Below are 18,911 nucleotides of genomic sequence, written 5' to 3' on the forward strand. Positions count from 1 at the left end.
ACAGTGTTCATAAAAACCTGCCGGTGGCCTAAAGCTCTAATCACCAACGTGTATGTACACAATATGTTACATTTATCATGTGAGCTGTCTTCTCGGACCTTTCAGGCCTCATCCTGTCTCAGGCTTCCAATAGGTGACATTACATTACAATGATTCAAATCCAATTTCACATTAGTCAACATCTGTTTGGAACCATAGAAAAAGAGATGAATGCAAGCGCCTTCTGTGTCCCTTCTATAAACTTCTAGAAGAGAGGAACGTGGTCATGCAAATGTGGAGTCTTGGAAAAAGGTTTCTCACATTTCCCTGCAGGCCCGAGGCATACATCCCAACCCGTCAACCCAACCTACAGTTTACCACAGATCCAAGTTATCGTTATTTAGCATCATCTTTCATCTGTTCAAGTCCATTGCCCTAGACAAACTAATATGACACAAGTGATATGAGTTCATTAGTTATATATCAAAGGATCCAAAAAAGCGCCAACCAACCAGTGGACCGAGACTAGTAAAGCAGCAACTTGTATGAATAATTAAAGATAAAGAAACAGCACAAAACATTTTGCCCTATTTTCTTTTTTCAATGCCTGCAATATTAATGACTGAGTAACACTGCGGGCCCAATGCAGGAGCATTACAGAGAAACGCAGCCTTGTTTTTTATGTAGTGGGGTTTCCAAGTCCCTGGGAACAACCTTGTACGCTGGGTCTGGTCATGGAGGAAATACAGTACTCTGTACTGTACACTCACTTATTCAAGTCACTGAAGAGAGGGCAGGAAGGTCACAGCAGGAAGTATATAGGCCTCAAGAAGTATGAATTGGAAATATAAGAGAATCAGACTTAATGGAATGTGTGACAGAAAACTGAGAAAACTGAGAGGAATGAAATTGGGGTTGCTCTAGTTAACACTATCCCATGAGTCACAATGACCCAATACCAAGACAGAGACATGATGAGTGAGAAGAGAGACAAAAGTGAACTGAGAAACGTTTTCCTTCCAATGTACATAGAAGTTAAAAAGACCTTATCTCAACCCCCCCCCCGCCATTTACCTCTCTCCATCTCTTGCCAAAAATGAGGAACTAGAGATGCAGACTAGTTCACATGGGAATGTACAAATCGATGACTACTGTTCTCTGTGCCCTTCAGAGGTAGCAGGGTCTAAAATAAGTAAGGTCATTTCCTCCTCAAGTTCTCTTTGGAAGGTTTCAGATCCACATCTATAGGCTCACAATGCAACATTGATTAAACTCAGCTATTACTGTCATACACCAAACCACAGGAAATAATGACACAGAGAAGGTAGAAGAGTCTGAGGAGCAGGTAAACTCGGGTCGGAGACGGTAAGGGTGACTTGGAGAGAAGGACACAGACTGACAGAATGGTGTTCTAATGCTTTAACTGAAAGGTACCTGGACTCTAAAATGTCAAGTCTGGTCCTAAGATACAGATTGAATTAGTGAGCAGTTTGACGTCTGCACCAGAGCTGTTCAGGGAGCGTTTATGCTTTGCAGGAATAAACAGTCAAGTCTACATATAGTCAGTTTAAACCAAACTGAAATTTGGTTCAAACAAGGTTCAAAGAGTATTCTGTGTTTCAGACCAGTTTTTGTCCATGTCTCATCTATTTATCTAATTTGTTTCTGCACTGCTGGCATGTAAAAATGCAGAAAACAGACCAGGTGTTTTTGAATTTCACACAACTTAAAACACTGTAGTGGCTAAACAAGGACAGGTTGGCAGCTTGTCAATACAAGCAGTTACAAGGCCTTAGTGTTTTACAATGTCACCATGTAAGGCTAAAATAAATAATTGTTGAGAAAAATGAGTGACGCCTGGTTTGCCTCATATCCTTAAAAAAACACAGAAAGGAATCACCCAGAGCTGGAGGGCTGTCACATAAAACATATTCAGACTTTATTTGTTTCTTCCTAGTTCAAGTTCAAGTTCAATTTTATTTATATTGCACATTTAAAAACAGCCACACGGCTGACCAAAGTGCTTCACAGTCCTCCTACATGTAACAGACTGTAGAGAAACAGTTTGCCTAGATTGATGAGACAATATGCCCTCTACTATGTTCATCGGTGCATTTATTTTCATAGTAGTAATTAATTTTTATATTAATATACACAGCCAACACAAAGACCCTATAGATGTGTGTTTATGTGTAGGAGGGTGTAAAACTAGATGTAGAAATAAAAAATAACTGGAAGTTGAGGGCGGAGAATGAAATTAGGACAGAAAGAGAGAGTCTCAATCACTATGATGTTTATTCTGGCAGCATAGGGCGCAACAGTCGTAGGCATTGCCAAGGGGAATGTGTATGTACACTGCCCTAACCACTGGTTCCAGCACACAGTGTCCTGATGGTTTCACTCACCATGAGTGCAGCAGTCAGTCTATAAAGTTCTAAAAGAGACCCAGTTGACAACAGTTGTTTTAGTTGAGTCATTGAAGGCAAAGTAAAAGTAAACTTAATGTGTTTCACAAATATTACAACCTATTCTTCAATGTAAAGTCAATGACTGGTGATACTGACATTTGAAAATGCTTGCTTATACTGTGGGTGACATCATACATAAATGGCACTAACCTTGTTGTGTCTTATTGTTGACTGAACAAAGGTATGGAAAATCCACCTCCTCAAATGTTTGTGTCCTGTGTCATCAGTGTTTGTGTGCCATAGGTAGAGTCTGAAAAAAACTCAAATAGCACTATGGGGGAGAGAGTCTAAATTTACCAGTCATTTCAGTCTTATAGTCAGAGAAGAGGGTGGGGTTTGATGAGTCATCAGCACGTGATTCGATCAGTCCTGTGTGGGCGAGAAGAGGCCAACAGTTGAGGCACACTAGACAGCGAGATGTGTAGGTGTGGCCATTGTGGAGAGTTTACCTCTGCCTTTGAAGTGTGGTCCCGCCTCTCTACTCTGTGAAGTGGGATATCATACCCCTAGTGTGTGTGCGCGCCTGTGCCACATGTCCATCAATATTTGCTCGTGTCTGTTTACAGTTAGATGTCAGAAAGGCACACGTTTACAAGCCTCTTATTTTTTACATGTCGAAAACATGTAGTGCTTTAAAAGAACACGTTTAGACCAAGCTAAAAAGAATAGAAAGGTTGTAAAACTAGATGAATAACACAAACATGAATATTATTACCTGCACTCCTCCCGCCCAAACCATCCCTTTTCTCAACCCCACCCTCTCTTGGTCTCTCTCTCCTTCGCTCTCTCTCTGTCCGCACTTCGGATGTCACCTGGCAACGTCACATTCGTCTCGACACTGCATTGCTAAAGAAAGAGAGAGGGAAAGAGCAGCGGGTTGTCGAACACTTCCTCAAACACACTGAAAATTTGTAGTGTGTAAAAGAGAGACAAGAGAGTACCAAAGGAGGTAAAACACACGTAAATTTAAATCTACAACCTAGTCTGAAGGTAAGTAAACCACTTCACGGCGAACTAGATTACGTAAAGTTAATAAAGAATTTGAAAAAGCTGACGTGACAAAGTATCAAATGCGCTACGGAAATTATTTTTGAAAGAGTGCCTGCGATTTTTGTCTAATAGCCATCATAACGAAAGTAAAAGTTTAGATTTAGTGTTAAGACTTCTAAAAAACTACACTGCCAACAGTTGTCTTTTGTTAACTGCAAGGTGCTGTCGGAGCAGGCACTTTAGGAACAGGCTTGAAATCAGAGAATTGAAACTGTGGGAAACATTTGTTCGAGTCTCCATCTGTAGGAGAATGATTTATCCGTGTTGTACTTACGCAACGTGGTTAGTGTTCAGTGAGACATCTGCATGAGTTTCACGCAACATTTTAGTTATAGAAACGTCACTTTTTTGGAATGGGTTTTTATGGCCAACCACGAAACCTACAACAAACATGCATGCTGAATTTATATATGTGTAACTAGAGAAAGCCGAGTTCATCGTTCAAATTGTTCATCCTTTTACGTCCATTGTGGAACTTGGATTGTGACATGGCGATTATGGCTTGGTGGTTGTTGTGGACCCCCCCAACTTCTCACTCCACCACAACATACAAAAAAATGCACCAAGATCCCTAACGGCTTATGCACAATTTGTGCACCACCAAAGGTTTCTTTTGTATTTAATGTTTTGATTAGGTCTACTTTTGTATACGATTGTATTACTGTGCAATGTATAAAGTGGTTAGGCACGGCCGTTTCACTTGTCATAACAGAAGTCGTAGGCAATCGGCATATTCTAGGAATGCAGGCCTGCTGTTTATGGAACACCATCTTCCACTATATGCCTATATTTAGATCGCAAGACCCTATTGCTCTATTTCCAAACGATACTACAATAACTGTGGCAGAGTAGACATTGAAGTCAGAGTGGAGTCATCATAGTTCAAATCAGGAGTTGACACAGATGTTCATGTGTCACCACACTTTGAAAGAAAGGCTCTATATGTACATGTGGCTGCATTTGGAGCAGTCAGACCATTGTGTCAATGTTGGCTGTGGATTGTGGTTCTGAGGACACGGTTGTGACATCTGCTCACTGGAGCACTCCTTCCATCACTGATCCCTGGCATAAGAATAACAGACATACATGTCACCCTGGATCTGCAGGAGCCAAGCCAGGTTCACAATGACACACACACACACACAGTCTTCTGTGTGCACAGCCAACTTTACATACAGAGCTAGATCCTTTTCTGTCTGTGGGGTCATAATGTTCATGATGGCACTGGCAGTCAACTTGTATCCTTTATTTATTTAGAAAACACCTGCTTCTACTACATCTAAAGCTAGACCATGCACACTCAATTAAACAGACATGGAGCGGTAAATTCAAGGGCATTGCACAGGCTGTTGTACATCATTAACAGTGTTGGTGTTACTTGTTAAATGAGTGATGATCGTGCTTCTTCACACCTTCTACAGTTAGATAATTATGTTTGAGTTATATCCCTCTCTCGGATCCCCACTCTTCCTCGCTCGTACTCTCTATGTGCCTGTCATGCTATGTCCCCCACTGCAGTCAGTCGCCCTACCTGTGTCTCTCAGGGTGCTTTGCTGTCTGAGGCGCACATTAATCAAGCTGCTGTGAACTGTGAGAGAGGCAGTAATGGACACCACTGTTCATGCACAAGGAACGGGAGGGAGCAGTGCTTGTGTGTGTTTTGTGTTGGTGTGTGAGAAAGAGGGAGAGATACAGGCAGGCATTTTATAACTTTTGTATTGATTGGAAAGTATTGTGCGTCTAGCAGTCCAAAATCAATGGCACTCTGGGCGGAATTTACCTCCGCACAGCCGTCCTCCCTTTGACCTTGAACCAGGAACCTCATCCCTCTGCATCCTTCCTCTTTCTTCCTTCTCTCCTCTCCTCTTTTATTTTCCTCTGATTTTTCCTCCCTCCTTTCAGCTGTCCTGCAGCAACGTGAGGTTCTTGAATGTTGTAGTGTGTGTGTGTGTGTGTATGTGTGTGTGTATACTAGTGTGTGTATTGTGTGTACACTAAGTCCCTGGTTTGTGTCTTAGGACACCTGCGTGTGAACCTGTCACCTGCGTGTGAACATGTCACCTGTGACGGTGACAGGTTCAGAGTCAGACATTAACTTTATTTTGGAGGGAAGGTTTCAGGTGCCTCAAGCCAGTCCTAAAAGCCCTTGAAGAGAACAATTATGTTTGTACTAGAATACTTCACGAGTCAAATGTTTGGATCTCTTACCACAGCAGAAGACTATAGTTTTGTTTGCATGGATTTGTCTAGTAAAGTTTTGAGGGCACAAAGCTTACAGAAGGGTCTAATGCCAAATAAAGCCCTGTAAGAAAATGTAGGCCACGATATCACAAGCCATTGTAACGGAACCCCCCCCCTATCCACTTAGCTTTACACTATAAATTTGTGGAATGTTTTGTGTGAGAAGGCAATGCTGTTTTGCTTAAAGAGTTTAAACTACTGTAGCATAGCAGCACATGAGACATTAACACAGACGCAAAGAATAGTACATTCAATTACACATTTTTTGTCACACTTTTTGGTGGTCATAGTTACCCCTAGTCTTGACATAATCATTGGTATGCATTCAAGATTTTACTTTGTTTTAACACTGGGATTCTCTTTGAGATATATATATTGGGCCATATGGGTTTGCTGGCCAGTAAACAACTCAAATCCATTTGGCCTGGGATTCCACAGGGATCTGGTCATTTCTTATTTCTGAGAACTAATTTGTCTAAAGGGTGGCAGGTTGTAAACTAGCCTTGTAGTAATTTTAATTTGACTGAGTTAGCTATCTTAGTGAATCTAACATTACGGCCATGGTCCTGATATTGTCAAGGAGAGGATAGACATAATCAACAACTAACAAAAAACAGTAGGTTGAGAAAAATGCATAGGACATGCTAGCAAGCCATGAAGGTTTTTGTGATTTGGCAATCTTATTTTAGCTAAACATTTATTTGAATGGAAAACTTAGTGAGACAATTTCATTCAGAGACTGCTGATCGTTAGCAACCATTGTTAGCTAACATTTTACATAACAATATATGAATAAGCAAATTAAAGACAAACAACTGCGTTTTATCATTGAGTCAACAAGAACGTACAAACAGTGCGAAATTTGTTGATTACAACAGTTGACTATGATCTTCTGACCGGCTATCAAAGTTGTTTGGCCACCTGAATGCACACTCTCCCAGAAGAAACCCTCCTACAAACTCTACTGTCATAAAACACACACCATGTTATTAGCTTTGGGTGTAATAGAACTTAGGCAGGTGTACAAATTTAGGTAAAGTCTATTAGTTTCTTTGTTTAGATCTTCGCTTGATAGCTAATTTAGACTGGTTTTACTTGTTCTAAGGCCTGCTGTAAACTTCTGCTGTAGATCTCTCTCTCTCTCTCTGTCTCTCTCCTGCTGTGTCCCTCTCTCCTTTTCTCCCCCTCCACCTCATGTTACAGTTTCTTCAGAAAGGTATTTTGTCAAAAGAACATCAGTGAGGCCCCTTAGATTAGAACACAGTGTTTGCAGCTGGAGGTCCACTCACCCGCTGACGTGGTGCGTTTGGGATTAGCCATACGTTGTGCTGAGATAAATTCCAATGGCTCGCATACGAATGCTCTTGAAGAACGAGACGGTGAATGTGTATTATTGTCGCTTCAGTGTGCATCATCCTACACATGGGTAATTCGGCTAGGCTAGTAAACTCCAATGAAAATCCATAAATGTTCACTCACACTGTAGTTAGACAAGGTGAGGTGATACTGTGAGAAATATGAGAATGCGTGATAGAGAGGTATGATAAAAAAAATTACTGTGTGTTTGTTTCAAATACTAAAAGAAAGCTAGTCTTTTTCACCCTTTCACCAATTATTTAAAAGGACACTTGCATGCATTTTCCACACTGGGGACACCTGTTGCTTATGTCATATGGGCCTCTTAAAATAACCTTTTTACTTTACCAAGCTTAGCTTTACAGGTCCAAGGACTCCGCTATTGATGAGACAGCTGCTCTGCTCTGTTGTTGTCAGTGTAGCTGCCTTATAGTAAATGTGTTCCTGTTTTTTTCCACAGTTAGGTAGAGAATAAGATTTCTGACATCTAGAAGTTGGTTAGTACAGTGGAAAAGCATATGACATGATGAAAACCCTTTGTCACTGTCAGTGTGCCTGCTTCCCCCATTGAGAGCAAGAAGTCTATGCTAACTTGCTAACTATAGAGCAGTGCACAATAGCTCCCTAACCTATCAATCCTGCTCAGGCAGAGTTCTTTTGTTGGCTAGTTTAGATAACAAATATTCTCCACTAATGATATCATGATGAAACATGGATAATTGGTTTGTTATTTTTGTTTTGTTGCTGGAATTTGAAGATATTGCAAGATTGTGTACAGTAGCAGCAGGGTTGTGTTTCTGGAAATATCCTTCCCCTTTAAGGGTTTTGTGTTTCATTCTTGGTGTTTAAGAGTCCTATACTAACTGCTATATAAATTGTGCAATAGACATTTGTTTCCAGTGTGTCATATACGTTCTACCCCTAGTAATCTCATAGATACCTTTCCTTCCTAGATCAAATAGTAATATGTGGATGGTATGACTTAATGACATTTCCTTCTTTCAATTATTTTGTTCCTTCCTTTGTCTTATTCCTTTGTGTCCCTATTAGCTACATTTAATGTTACTGTCTTGTCTCTATAGGTATTTAAAGTCAAATGTGTTAATGAATATCTAAACTTCTTTAACATTTACAGTTTCACAAGCTCTTTAATTTGATCACAAAATTGAAATAGTTACTAATTCTGAGTCTAATGAGCTAAATAATGTGTTGTGGTCAGGCCCCAAGATGTGTTGTCTTTAGGATTGCACACACACACACACACACACACACACACACACTCACACACACAGTGAAGTGTAGTTAATCCACATAAGTGAATCTTTCTGTGATTCTACTCTAGGGTGCCGTTTTCTGTTCCATTACATTTGGACTTCACCAGCTTTCATTACATTGTGTTGCTGTGTCGCGCTCTCTCTTTCTCTTCTTCCCTATTTTCTCTGCCCACTCCCTCTCCAGCTGTCTGTGCTAGCCTCATTTTTTCCAGTCTCTCTGGGGACACAAAGCTTTCTTTTTCACAGTACTGTGCATTTGTCTGATAAGAGAGAGTAAGTGGCGTTGGGTCTGGGTTAGTTGTTTCTGGACTGATAACATGTCAAACAGAGAAGCAAGAAAGTCCTCTTTGTTAAACACATTCTTAACACCAATTCCATCATAATTGTCTGAACAGAACAAAAAACGTGTGTTTTCCTGTACCTGTTCTTTTTAATGAATGACATGCAGCTCTGTGACAAAGAACATGAAGAAAAACCAGTCTCTTCTGAATGATTGACTCTTTGAAAATGTGCGGCATGTCTTTGCCTAAAAGTATGCTTGGTAAGTTTCTACTAAAGGGATTACATAACAGTTCTTTTGAAGGTTTGCATCTCACTCATCTGCTCACAACTGAGGAACTTCAGCCACAGTGACAGTGCAGAAAAACTGACAGTCCACGTGGCAATGCTGACAAAGAGACACAACTAAAGAAATTGGGCTGTTACAACTCAAAGTTCACAAAACTGCTTTGTGGAAATTCTTTAAGGAATTCTGTGGGATTTTCGTAGCTCTTTGGGAATTAGAATGTAGGCTAATCCAGTACAGGCTTCATGACACAAGGAAGTGTAGGAAACTACTCCCTGCTTGCTATCTCCCCAGAAAAATGTTGGCTTCCCCGTTCTGTGTTGAGGAACCTTACAATGTCATCATTCCAGAAAATACCTTGTTCTTCTAGCTTTTACAGTAGTTAGTACAGCACAATAGTGAGAACTTCGGGAAGACAAGATATTGTTTTAGCTCATGTTAGAAAGGAGGTCCAATATATGCTTTGCCTCACTCTCTTGTAGCTGGCTGTATTATTCATAATAACTATAAATGTAACCCTTATTGTAGGGGCTATCAATGCACCAGTTCATTCTCTTTGGTTTTCTTTTCCACTCAGTCCCTCGTGTACTCAGTCTTTCTTGCATGAGTGGGGTGAGTTGCTCAAGCCTACTTCCTCCACTGTCTGAGGCCATCGCTGACCACCTGCTCTGAATTCTTCCTTCTCCTTTTTATGGTGCTTGATAAGCAAACACGTACGTGTATGTTCTTTGGTAACCCTGCCACTGTCTGTGTGTGTTTCAGAAGGCTGGGTGACGGCTCACCATGGCACCCTTTCTGCGTATAGGCTTCAATACGTTTGAAATTGGGGCACTATCCCCCCTGTCCGACCCTCCTTTCTGTGCCATTAAGATGAAGGAATCCCTCAGCACAGGTCAGTGGCACCCGCCACACACACACACACACAGTCTTGTTCTCACAAACACTCACAATACACAAATGTACTTTTAAACCCCCTTTCAGAGCGAGGTAAGACCCTGGTCCAGAGGAAGCCCACTATGTACCCTGCCTGGAAGTCCACCTTTGACGCCCACATCTACGAGGGGCGTGTTCTACAGGTGGTCCTGATGAAGACGGCTGAGGAGCCCCTGGCAGAGGCCACCGTCGGAGTATCTGTGCTCGCTGAGCGCTGTAAAAAGGGCAATGGCAGTTGCGAATTCTGGGTAGACCTGCAGCCTTCTGGAAAGGTTCTGATGTCGGTCCAGTTCTTCGTGGAGGACTCTGATGCAGGTAGGAGACAAGCGTATGCATGCACACTTACACCCACACAGAAAACCAAATGTGCAGTGTCTGACTTCAAACTATACTCGCTTACTCAAGAAGAGAGTTAGCAATGCCCTCTAGTGGTGAGACTGTGTCCAACATGGGCTACTGTTGTCCAGAAGCACTCCCACACAAAAACTCAACTGAAGCAATTTGTGTTATTTTCTTTAGCCAGTCAACTCCATGACTCCACTAATAAGTTCCTGAGTTACTGCTTGTGCCAGTGGTTGTACTGCTTGACCTGGCTGGAGTCCATGCCCATGGCTATAAAAGACACTGCCAAATGGAACTAACTACTTAAGGCGTGGCTCGATAGAGGTAGATTAGAGACCTGTTTGTCCTGCATTTACAACAGAAGTAGGAATGTGAGCACAGATCCCAACATGTCCTGTAGGAGCCAGCAGGGGGCAGTCTCATGCGAGCCAGAGAAACAGGCCCTGTAACACGAGAAACTGTACGACAACACAATATTTAGTGCAGTCTTTCCAGGATCTAACTTTCCACAGCCTGCGGCTGCCCATAAGGAGGCTGTGTGGGAAGGCCCCAGACAGGCCCTCTGCTCCGGGTCAGCTCAGGGAGGAAGGGCATGTGAGCTACTAGTCTGGAGAGGCTCCCTGCTCCAACATTCATCATAGTCCCTCCTCCACTGCTTTCCTAAAAAGCTGACAAGAGTTGTGGTTTTTTCCTTTTTTATGTGTGTCTCTCTCTTATTGGCCACACGCCCCATGTCCTGAGCTGGCTGGCCGCAGCAATGCACAACACGAAATACACACCAGACAGTGGGAGGAGGCCAAGAACAGACGTTTGTTCCCTTTGTCTCAATACGCTCAGTTTTTTCTCTCTCCTTTTTTGATATCTTTTTCACTTTTTCACTTTTTCACTCCCTACATCCTTCCTCATTCCTCATGTCCTTTCCTCCTCTTTGTGATTTGTCACAAAGAGTTTTCACTTTGTTTACTTCTCTCACGCGGCCTCACTCATTTTCTTCCAGTGAACTTTGACCCAACTGCTTCAGTTAGAGTCAGAAGGAGCCAGAGGGCCATGTTTTCTGTTTACTTTCCGTGTGGGTCAAGAAGTGGCCTGAGCTCCCGCTGCAACTCTCTGCTCCTACACAGGGGGCTGATTAAACAACCCTGGGTCCTGGTCTGATGATTGATGTTTGTGCAAAGTGTCACTCAGCAGATAGTAACACCACTAACATGCCAATGATATGATTGTGCCAGTGGGCAACTTGACTTGTTTCTTGGAATATAGGGGTGTGAGTCATCAAATATTCTGAGATGCAGCAGTAAAACCTGTTTGTTTGTGTGTTTCTGTAGCTACATGTAAGCAGTCAGTCAAGGTACCCGAGGACGAGGGGGTTATGACTCTGAACAGGAGAAGAGGAGCCATCAAACAAGCCAAGGTCCACTTCATTAAGAACCACGAGTTTACCGCCACCTTCTTTGGACAACCCACTTTTTGCTCTGTGTGCCGGGAGTTTGTCTGGTGAGAGACTATGATCCGGGCCACGGCGCCTCACTTCCTGTTACTGGAAGGGTTTACCTTTGGTGTTGGTTGACTACAGTTACCAAAACCCCTGAGTCACTAAGAACTTTAGCTACAGTCATGTCCTAGTAGTAGGTATTGTATTTGATCAATCAGCACAGTACAAACTGTCTTTCACAGTAAATGCTACATTGAAACCATGTTGTGGAGATGTTGAGCCACTGTAGTTAAAACAGAGTTTACTAATACAGATACCCGCCACTCCCACATAACTCTTACATAGACCAGTGTGGTATTTAATTGCTCCTTAGTCTCCAGAAAAACAACAACTCCTGGCAACACTGGTATTGTGTGACCATGTGTGACTATGAGTCACACTTGTTTGGAAAACCCCACTGGGCTTAACTGCAACGTCAGCATAACCTTGGAGCAGTTACTCTAAGAGAGAATATGGTATCTATATTTAGACTCAATTGTAATTTACGTTCTTTGACCCTTGTGATGTGTGTTTGTGTGTGCAGTTTGACACTGTGTCTGTCTGGGCCTTGTACAGTAGCAGCTGTAATACTGCACAGCATTTTAGATTTCACAATGTAGGTGATTAGCTAGTACACACATAATATTCATAATTGTGCATACTTTCTCTTTCTTTTTTATAAAATAGGGGACTCAACAAGCAAGGCTACAAGTGCAGACGTGAGTGTTATTATGATTGCATAATACTTACATTCACATTCACTAGATTATATTACACTTACCATTCATCTGTTTTCCTCTTTGGTTCAGAATGCAATGCGGCCATCCACAAGAGATGCATCGACAAAATCATCGGGAGATGCACAGGCACTGCAGCCAACAGCAGAGAAACTTTGGTTAGCATAACGTCCTAACATCATGACCCTCACTAGCCTGGAGCTCTGGCCTCAATAATCCAGTGCACATAATACAGTAAACAACATTCTACTGTACCAGGAATGAACGCACTTGGCTGCCACAACATCAGCATCACAGCAGTGTTGAAAAGTATTCATGCTGTGTTGCATTCCCATATCAGTAGATAACCAGAAGTTGGAAAAGAGCATAATCAGTTTTGTGCTATTGTTGTAATACTAGTTGTAATACTACGATTGTAAAGTTAGCTGTTTTGCTATGTTGTAATACTAGTTGTAATGCTAGGCCTGTAAATTTAGCTGTTATGCCATTGTTGTAATGCTAGGGTTTTACTGGTAGGCTAGCCTGAGTGCAGAGAGGTCCTGTCACACCCGTTCAGGGTTGGTGCCCTCTCCCCTGCCCAGACGGCCATTATGATGAGGCTCTTGAGCCTGTGGTGTCACGCCAGCTTGTCTGTAGGCACTGCCCCTCAGCAGGCTGGCGCAGAGCTGATGGGAGTTATGTATGTGTACAGTTCCAGAAGGAGCGCTTCAAGATCGACATGCCTCACCGTCTGAAGACCCACAACTACATGAGCCCCACTTTCTGTGACCACTGTGGAAGTCTCCTGTGGGGGATGGTCAAGCAAGGCCTTAAATGTGAAGGTGGATGAAACATCTGTTAGACAAGCTTTTTCGTTCTCTCTTTCATTCTGTCCGTTACTCTGTATCAATTTTCCTACTTCCTAACTCAGTGTGTTACTCACCTTCTCAGAATGTGGCATGAACGTCCATCACAAATGTCAAAAGAAAGTGGCAAACCTGTGTGGTATCAACCAGAAGCTCTTGGCAGAGGCTCTGTCCCAAGTCAGCCAGGTGAGATGGGTAGTCACATTAGGTCATGTTCAGTTTCATCATTTATCCCAATGAACTCTGAACTCCGATAAGTCAATAAGTCCTAAAATCATACAATGTTTCACATCCACAGAAATCCATGAGGAAATCGGACGGTTCCAATTCAGAAGACATTGGGATCTACCAGGACTTCAATAAAAGTCCAGGAGCAGACTCCAGTGGTAGGAAGCTATCATTACATACAGTGCATTCTGGCATACAGTAGCTCTGGCTAATGTATACCAGATATCTGGAATAGTGTATGTTGCCAAGATGTCCAGTACATTAGTTTTGCTCCAGCATGTTTGTTCACATAGTGCCTGTGTATGTATGTGTTTACCTGAAGGCACTGAGCAGCTGTGGGACAGAAGTGGCCCTGCTCCTGCTCCTCCCTCCAACATCATCCATCAGACACGGCTCACCATGAGCAACTTTGTTTTCCACAAAGTGCTGGGCAAGGGCAGCTTTGGCAAGGTAGGGAGCACACCAGCTGTACATTCACAACCAGACTGCCCAGTGGCAGGGGTGAAAATACTGGGAGTGGATTTTGAGATTGTTTAGAAAATGTAAAAGTAGATTAAAAGTTTCCAGAAACAGTGCTTCCTTTTTACGTTAGCTTTTTTGCTTTTGTGATTGCTTCTGTAGGTCCTGCTGGCTGAACTTAAGGGACGAGGAGAGTACTTTGCTGTGAAAGCTCTGAAGAAAGATGTGGTTTTGATGGATGATGATGTGGAGTGCACCATGGTGGAGAAGAGAGTTTTAGCACTGGCCTGGGACAATCCCTTCCTCACCCACCTCTACTCTACGTTCCAAACGAAGGTATCATCCCATACTAGCTCCCTCTTCACCTATACACACCTCCTCAGAAACGGAGAGCTTAAAATGGTCTTTGTGTCCAGGAGCATCTGTTTTTCGTGATGGAGTACCTAAACGGAGGAGATCTGATGTTCCACATACAGGATAAGGGACGCTTTGACCTCTACAGAGCTACGTGAGTGCTCACCAGCTTATTATATGGTGGTATGCATGCACCTTAAAAAGTTAGCAATCCGCCAGTTAACCGAGAGAGGATTGTGACTGGGCACGAGAGAGAGGTGTTCACCCTAAAGATCTGCGTAATAATGATAACAAACAATGTGGTCTCAATCTCTCCTCGCTCAGGTTCTATTCTGCGGAGACCCTAGTTGGCCTACAGTTCCTGCACTCCAAGGGGATCATCTACCGGGACCTGAAGCTGGACAATGTCATGCTAGACAAGGATGGACACATAAAGATCGCTGACTTTGGGATGTGCAAGGAGAACGTGTTTGGAGAGGTCCGAGCCTCAACCTTCTGTGGAACCCCAGACTACATTGCTCCAGAGGTGAGTGTGCAGTGAGAGACACCATCCTTGCTGCATGTATAGAATACTGTGCTCCTCTTCCAACCCTTTTTTCTTTGTTGTCCTCCTGTCCTTAGATCCTGTTGGGTCAGAAGTACACCTTCTCAGTAGACTGGTGGTCGTTCGGGGTGCTGGTATACGAGATGCTGATTGGCCAGTCGCCGTTCCAGGGAGACGATGAGGATGAGCTCTTTGAGTCCATCAGGATGGACACACCCCACTACCCCCGCTGGATCACCAAGGAAGCCAAGGACTTACTGGAGAAGGTACGCTTCACATTTAGAAGCACATTGACAATGTATGATATTTTGATTGTTTTATGATGTATGTACATGTTTTTTTTTTTAAGTAGGTAGTGTGTCCAATACAGTTTCCTTTGGGACAATAAAGTATCTTATCTCAGAACACACACAGATAGTGCATATGTAGGAAACATATTTGCATCAATAACATTTACATTACATTACATTTATTCATTTAGCAGACGCTTTTATCCAAAGCGACTTCCAAGAGAGAGCTTTACAAAAGTGCACAGGTCATAGATCATAACACCGAGATATCCCCACACATTGCGGGTAGCCAAACATGAAGCATACATTGTTAAAAAAACTGAAATCTAAAATAAGTGCTAAAGGGAAGAGCCCCTAAGAGCATGTAATTAAACAAGTTGAATGACTAAATTACTAAATGTAAATGTAAGTTACAATTAAACAACATGAACCTCCATAAAGTGCATGAGTGTACCTGTAGAAAAGCAAGCAACAGTAAAAAATATTTCACAATAAGCATCCGTTGCTTCCTCCCAGCTGTTTGAGCGGGACCCTAGTCGCAGGTTGGGAGTTGTGGGAAACATCCGTGGACATTCCTTCTTCAAGACCCTCAACTGGCCTGCTCTGGAGCGACGGGAACTGGACCCCCCCTTCAAACCCAAAGTGGTACGACTTGGTTCTGTGTCCTGTGGAATGCACTATTAATTATATTGACTTTATTGTTATCAGAGTAATCTTTGTGGTACAAATGAGATACCAGTATTTTAGTGCTTTAGAGATTTGAAAGTACTTGTATTAGCAGCATCAGTATGTACTTTGCATATCAAACGCGACCAACATTATTATGATCATCTGTCCTCTGGGCCTACTCCTTTGCAATTGAAAAACTGCTTTTTGTTTTATCTTTGTTGATACCAAAAACTGATCTTGGCCGGGTTTCCCAGATTCGTTAAGAAGCTCTTACCGCTAAGATCTTCTTAAGAACGTTCTAAGAGCGTTCTAGAGTGCCCTTAGAACGTTCTTAAGACGCTCTTAGCGTTAGGAGCTTCTTAACAAATCTGGGAAACCCGGCCCTTGTCATTGAGTTGTAAGAATAAGCTTCAGACACATTGGAACAATGATCCTTCAAACGATACATGGGTCCTTAGGTCTCCATACTGGTCACATGTTTAGCATGACAACGCTGACATCTCTTTTCTGTCAATCACAGAAATCACCCAATGACTGCAGCAACTTTGACCGAGAGTTCCTGAATGAGAAACCCCGCCTCTCCCACGCAGATAAGAACTTGTTAGACTCCATGGACCAGACAGCCTTCGCAGGTTTCTCCTTCATCAACCCCAAAATGGAGCACTTACTGGACAAATAACCACCCACACTGTATTCCCTTCCCCCACGGCAGATACTAAACAATTCTATTTGGTTTCCTAGTCGACAGTAGGCCCATGCTCTTTTGTGCGCTCGTCTTACTTATCTTAATAAGTGAGAGCAGGAAAATAGGACAAGAGAATCGTTGAATCGTATGTTGTGTTGGGATGCACCCTGTGTCTTTGCAGAGGTGGCCCAGTGTAAATACTGTTAGAGAGGGGAGGAGGGCCAGGACAGGGAACACAGTGTGGAGGGTGTGTGCATGTTTCACCATTTGTAGGTTCCAATCAGTAGTGGGGGATTTCTTCTTGTGATAAATCCTTGAATTAATATGATCAATTAATGCACTGTAATATTTGAGATTGTACAAGACACAGGCCTTGGCACGGAGCATACATGTTAATGTTTAGTAAGCACACACATACCTACACACACTCGCACACACACATACCTACACACAAACAGCATGGACAATATGAGTTGGTGTCAGTTTTTGAGTATGTGTTGCATGCTGGGATATCAAAAGGAGATTTGGTTACACACACTGTGTGCTCCAACTACTGTATCTGACTCTAGTCTTGAGAGGTGTGTGTGTTTGTCTGTGTGCGAGAGAGAGAAAATCTCTAGTAGACATCAGTCCCTATAGACCAGTCACATACAGTATTGGAGCGTCTTCAGCAGGATCACCTCAGAGTTATGTAGGTGTTCCCTGTGAAAAAGGTCTTGAGTTTCACTGAGATGGGTAAGGTATGGAATAATAACTGCATCTCATGAGTCAGAAGCTCTAAACGAAGACACATGGCATGTAGGCTACTAGGAAACAAGGCATTGTAAAGGTACTGTATTGATGTTTAAGGATTTGTGTTAATATGTATGTCAGATAGGGTACTTCAGTAATGTATAATTGGGTGTCATGTTACTTGAATGTTGTTATTTTAACAAGGATATAATGTTATAGGAAATTATATGTATATTGTTTAAACAGATAAAATATTGGGGAGCTATGTACTTTTTCTACTGTCTTGATATTTTACATCTGATTATAAATTTAAAAAAATAAAATAACTCCTATACACTTACTTTTATATAAGTTCGGTTGTTCATGCACTGACAACGATTAGCTTTAACATTTGTGGTTTTTCCATCTCTTGACTGCATTAATACATTTTTGATACTCCCCTTGGAGACCACTGGCATTCTGTTTGGGTCAGGTATCAAACTTTCCTGCCATCTAGTGGTCAGGTGGCACAAGACACAACTCCATTGTGTCCGAGGCCAGCGAGTCGACGACATTCCTGCAGTGCGCACGGACTGTATCCTTGTCTACTGTCCAGTCTCTCGCGTCACCTATCCTGCAGTGATGGGGAAAGTTATACATGTGTAACACACCTTACACTTTTTAAAGGTTATCTGAACACTGGGCTTTATCATAAATGCAAAGCTCCAGAGCATTCCTTTCTGACAAAGCAACTTGAATAGTCTACCCGTTAAGCTTAGATGATACATTGAATGAGAAATCGATGTATCAGTATCCAATGCCAAATAGCCTATCAAAAGGCGATCCTATTTTTTCCGTTATTTAGAGATGTCATTGCTTTCTGCTTACCCAACAGCCTAATTTCCAGCCGCGATTAAAACATATTTCGAAATAGGCCTACTTAATTTATTGAAGTTGAAATTTCAATAAAAAAGGCTTCGCATAGGCTACGCTTTAATCTTTAGTGAACTCATTTAGAGACGGTTAATGCACGAAACCTTATTCCGTCTTCCATTTATTCAATCGTTTTGTCGAGCTGTCAACGTGTAAAGGACCGCTTCGGTGGTTTTTCTTTATTGTTAGAACGGGTATTCTACAGAGATTCGTCTTTTGTGGAGGGTGAAACAGTGAAAGGCTGCAAATCGCCGAAGTGAGCGGCAAAAACCTGTTTCCACTATCGGATATTCTTTTAGCCTACACGTTAATGAAAGCTTTATGAAACATTAAATTAGCTCATACATTGTAATTGAAACTGATTTTTTAATTGTACAGCAAACAAAAAATTATAAAGCTTCTTATCACGATTTCTTCCAGATTCTGTTAAAAAAATCAATAGGGTAGGCTACTTTCTTGACCATGGCAAGCAGGTTATGCCAACATCAACGATTGTCTTGTAAATTTGTCAACAGTGTGTGCATTCAGCCGTTCCAATAAAATAACACTTATTATTTTACATTGCAATATTTTCGATAGACCGAACAATGATGCTGAAAAAAGCAACTCGAATATTTTTCAAGATGGTTGAAGTCGACATCACAGTTTGTATTTCATCACTTAAATGACATTAAACGAAAGTGGGTCGATCATGAATGCAATCCATAGCCTATTCTAGTTCAACGATTAACAAAGTGTTGAATCCATAGGGAAATTGGACCAAACGTGCACCCAGTC

At 42.1% G+C, this 18,911-nt stretch overlaps 1 protein-coding gene and 1 long non-coding RNA gene across 4 annotated transcripts; one reads left to right on the top strand and one right to left on the bottom strand.

The window, feature by feature from the left end:
* Positions 1–1,943: 1,943 nt before the first annotated feature.
* On the bottom strand, positions 1,944–3,267 carry LOC124470746. Of its 2 annotated transcripts, XR_006956451.1 has the most exons (4): positions 3,163–3,267; positions 2,897–3,003; positions 2,598–2,816; positions 1,944–2,413 (listed from the first exon to the last, which is right to left on the bottom strand). It is a non-coding gene; the product is annotated as an uncharacterized LOC124470746 (long non-coding RNA). The 2 variants fall into 2 exon arrangements; XR_006956452.1 differs by having other exon boundaries at positions 1,944–2,816; positions 3,163–3,246.
* LOC124470745 (protein kinase C delta type-like) lies at positions 3,258–17,568 on the top strand. 2 transcript variants are annotated; one of them, XM_047024788.1, is made up of 16 exons: positions 3,258–3,437; positions 9,696–9,825; positions 9,915–10,181; positions 11,534–11,702; positions 12,367–12,398; positions 12,489–12,574; positions 13,108–13,237; positions 13,347–13,447; positions 13,560–13,647; positions 13,812–13,939; positions 14,111–14,284; positions 14,365–14,456; positions 14,627–14,828; positions 14,924–15,112; positions 15,653–15,781; positions 16,326–17,568. In XM_047024788.1, the coding sequence occupies exons 2-16, from the start codon at positions 9,717–9,719 to the stop codon at positions 16,482–16,484; spliced, it is 2,055 nt and encodes a 684-aa protein (XP_046880744.1). In that variant the 5' UTR covers positions 3,258–3,437; positions 9,696–9,716; the 3' UTR covers positions 16,485–17,568. The 2 variants fall into 2 exon arrangements, with proteins under 2 accessions (XP_046880744.1, XP_046880745.1); XM_047024789.1 differs by having other exon boundaries at positions 9,699–9,825.
* Positions 17,569–18,911: the final 1,343 nt, after the last annotated feature.

Source organism: Hypomesus transpacificus, chromosome 9, assembly GCF_021917145.1.
Source record: "Hypomesus transpacificus isolate Combined female chromosome 9, fHypTra1, whole genome shotgun sequence".
NCBI lineage: Eukaryota > Metazoa > Chordata > Actinopteri > Osmeriformes > Osmeridae > Hypomesus > Hypomesus transpacificus.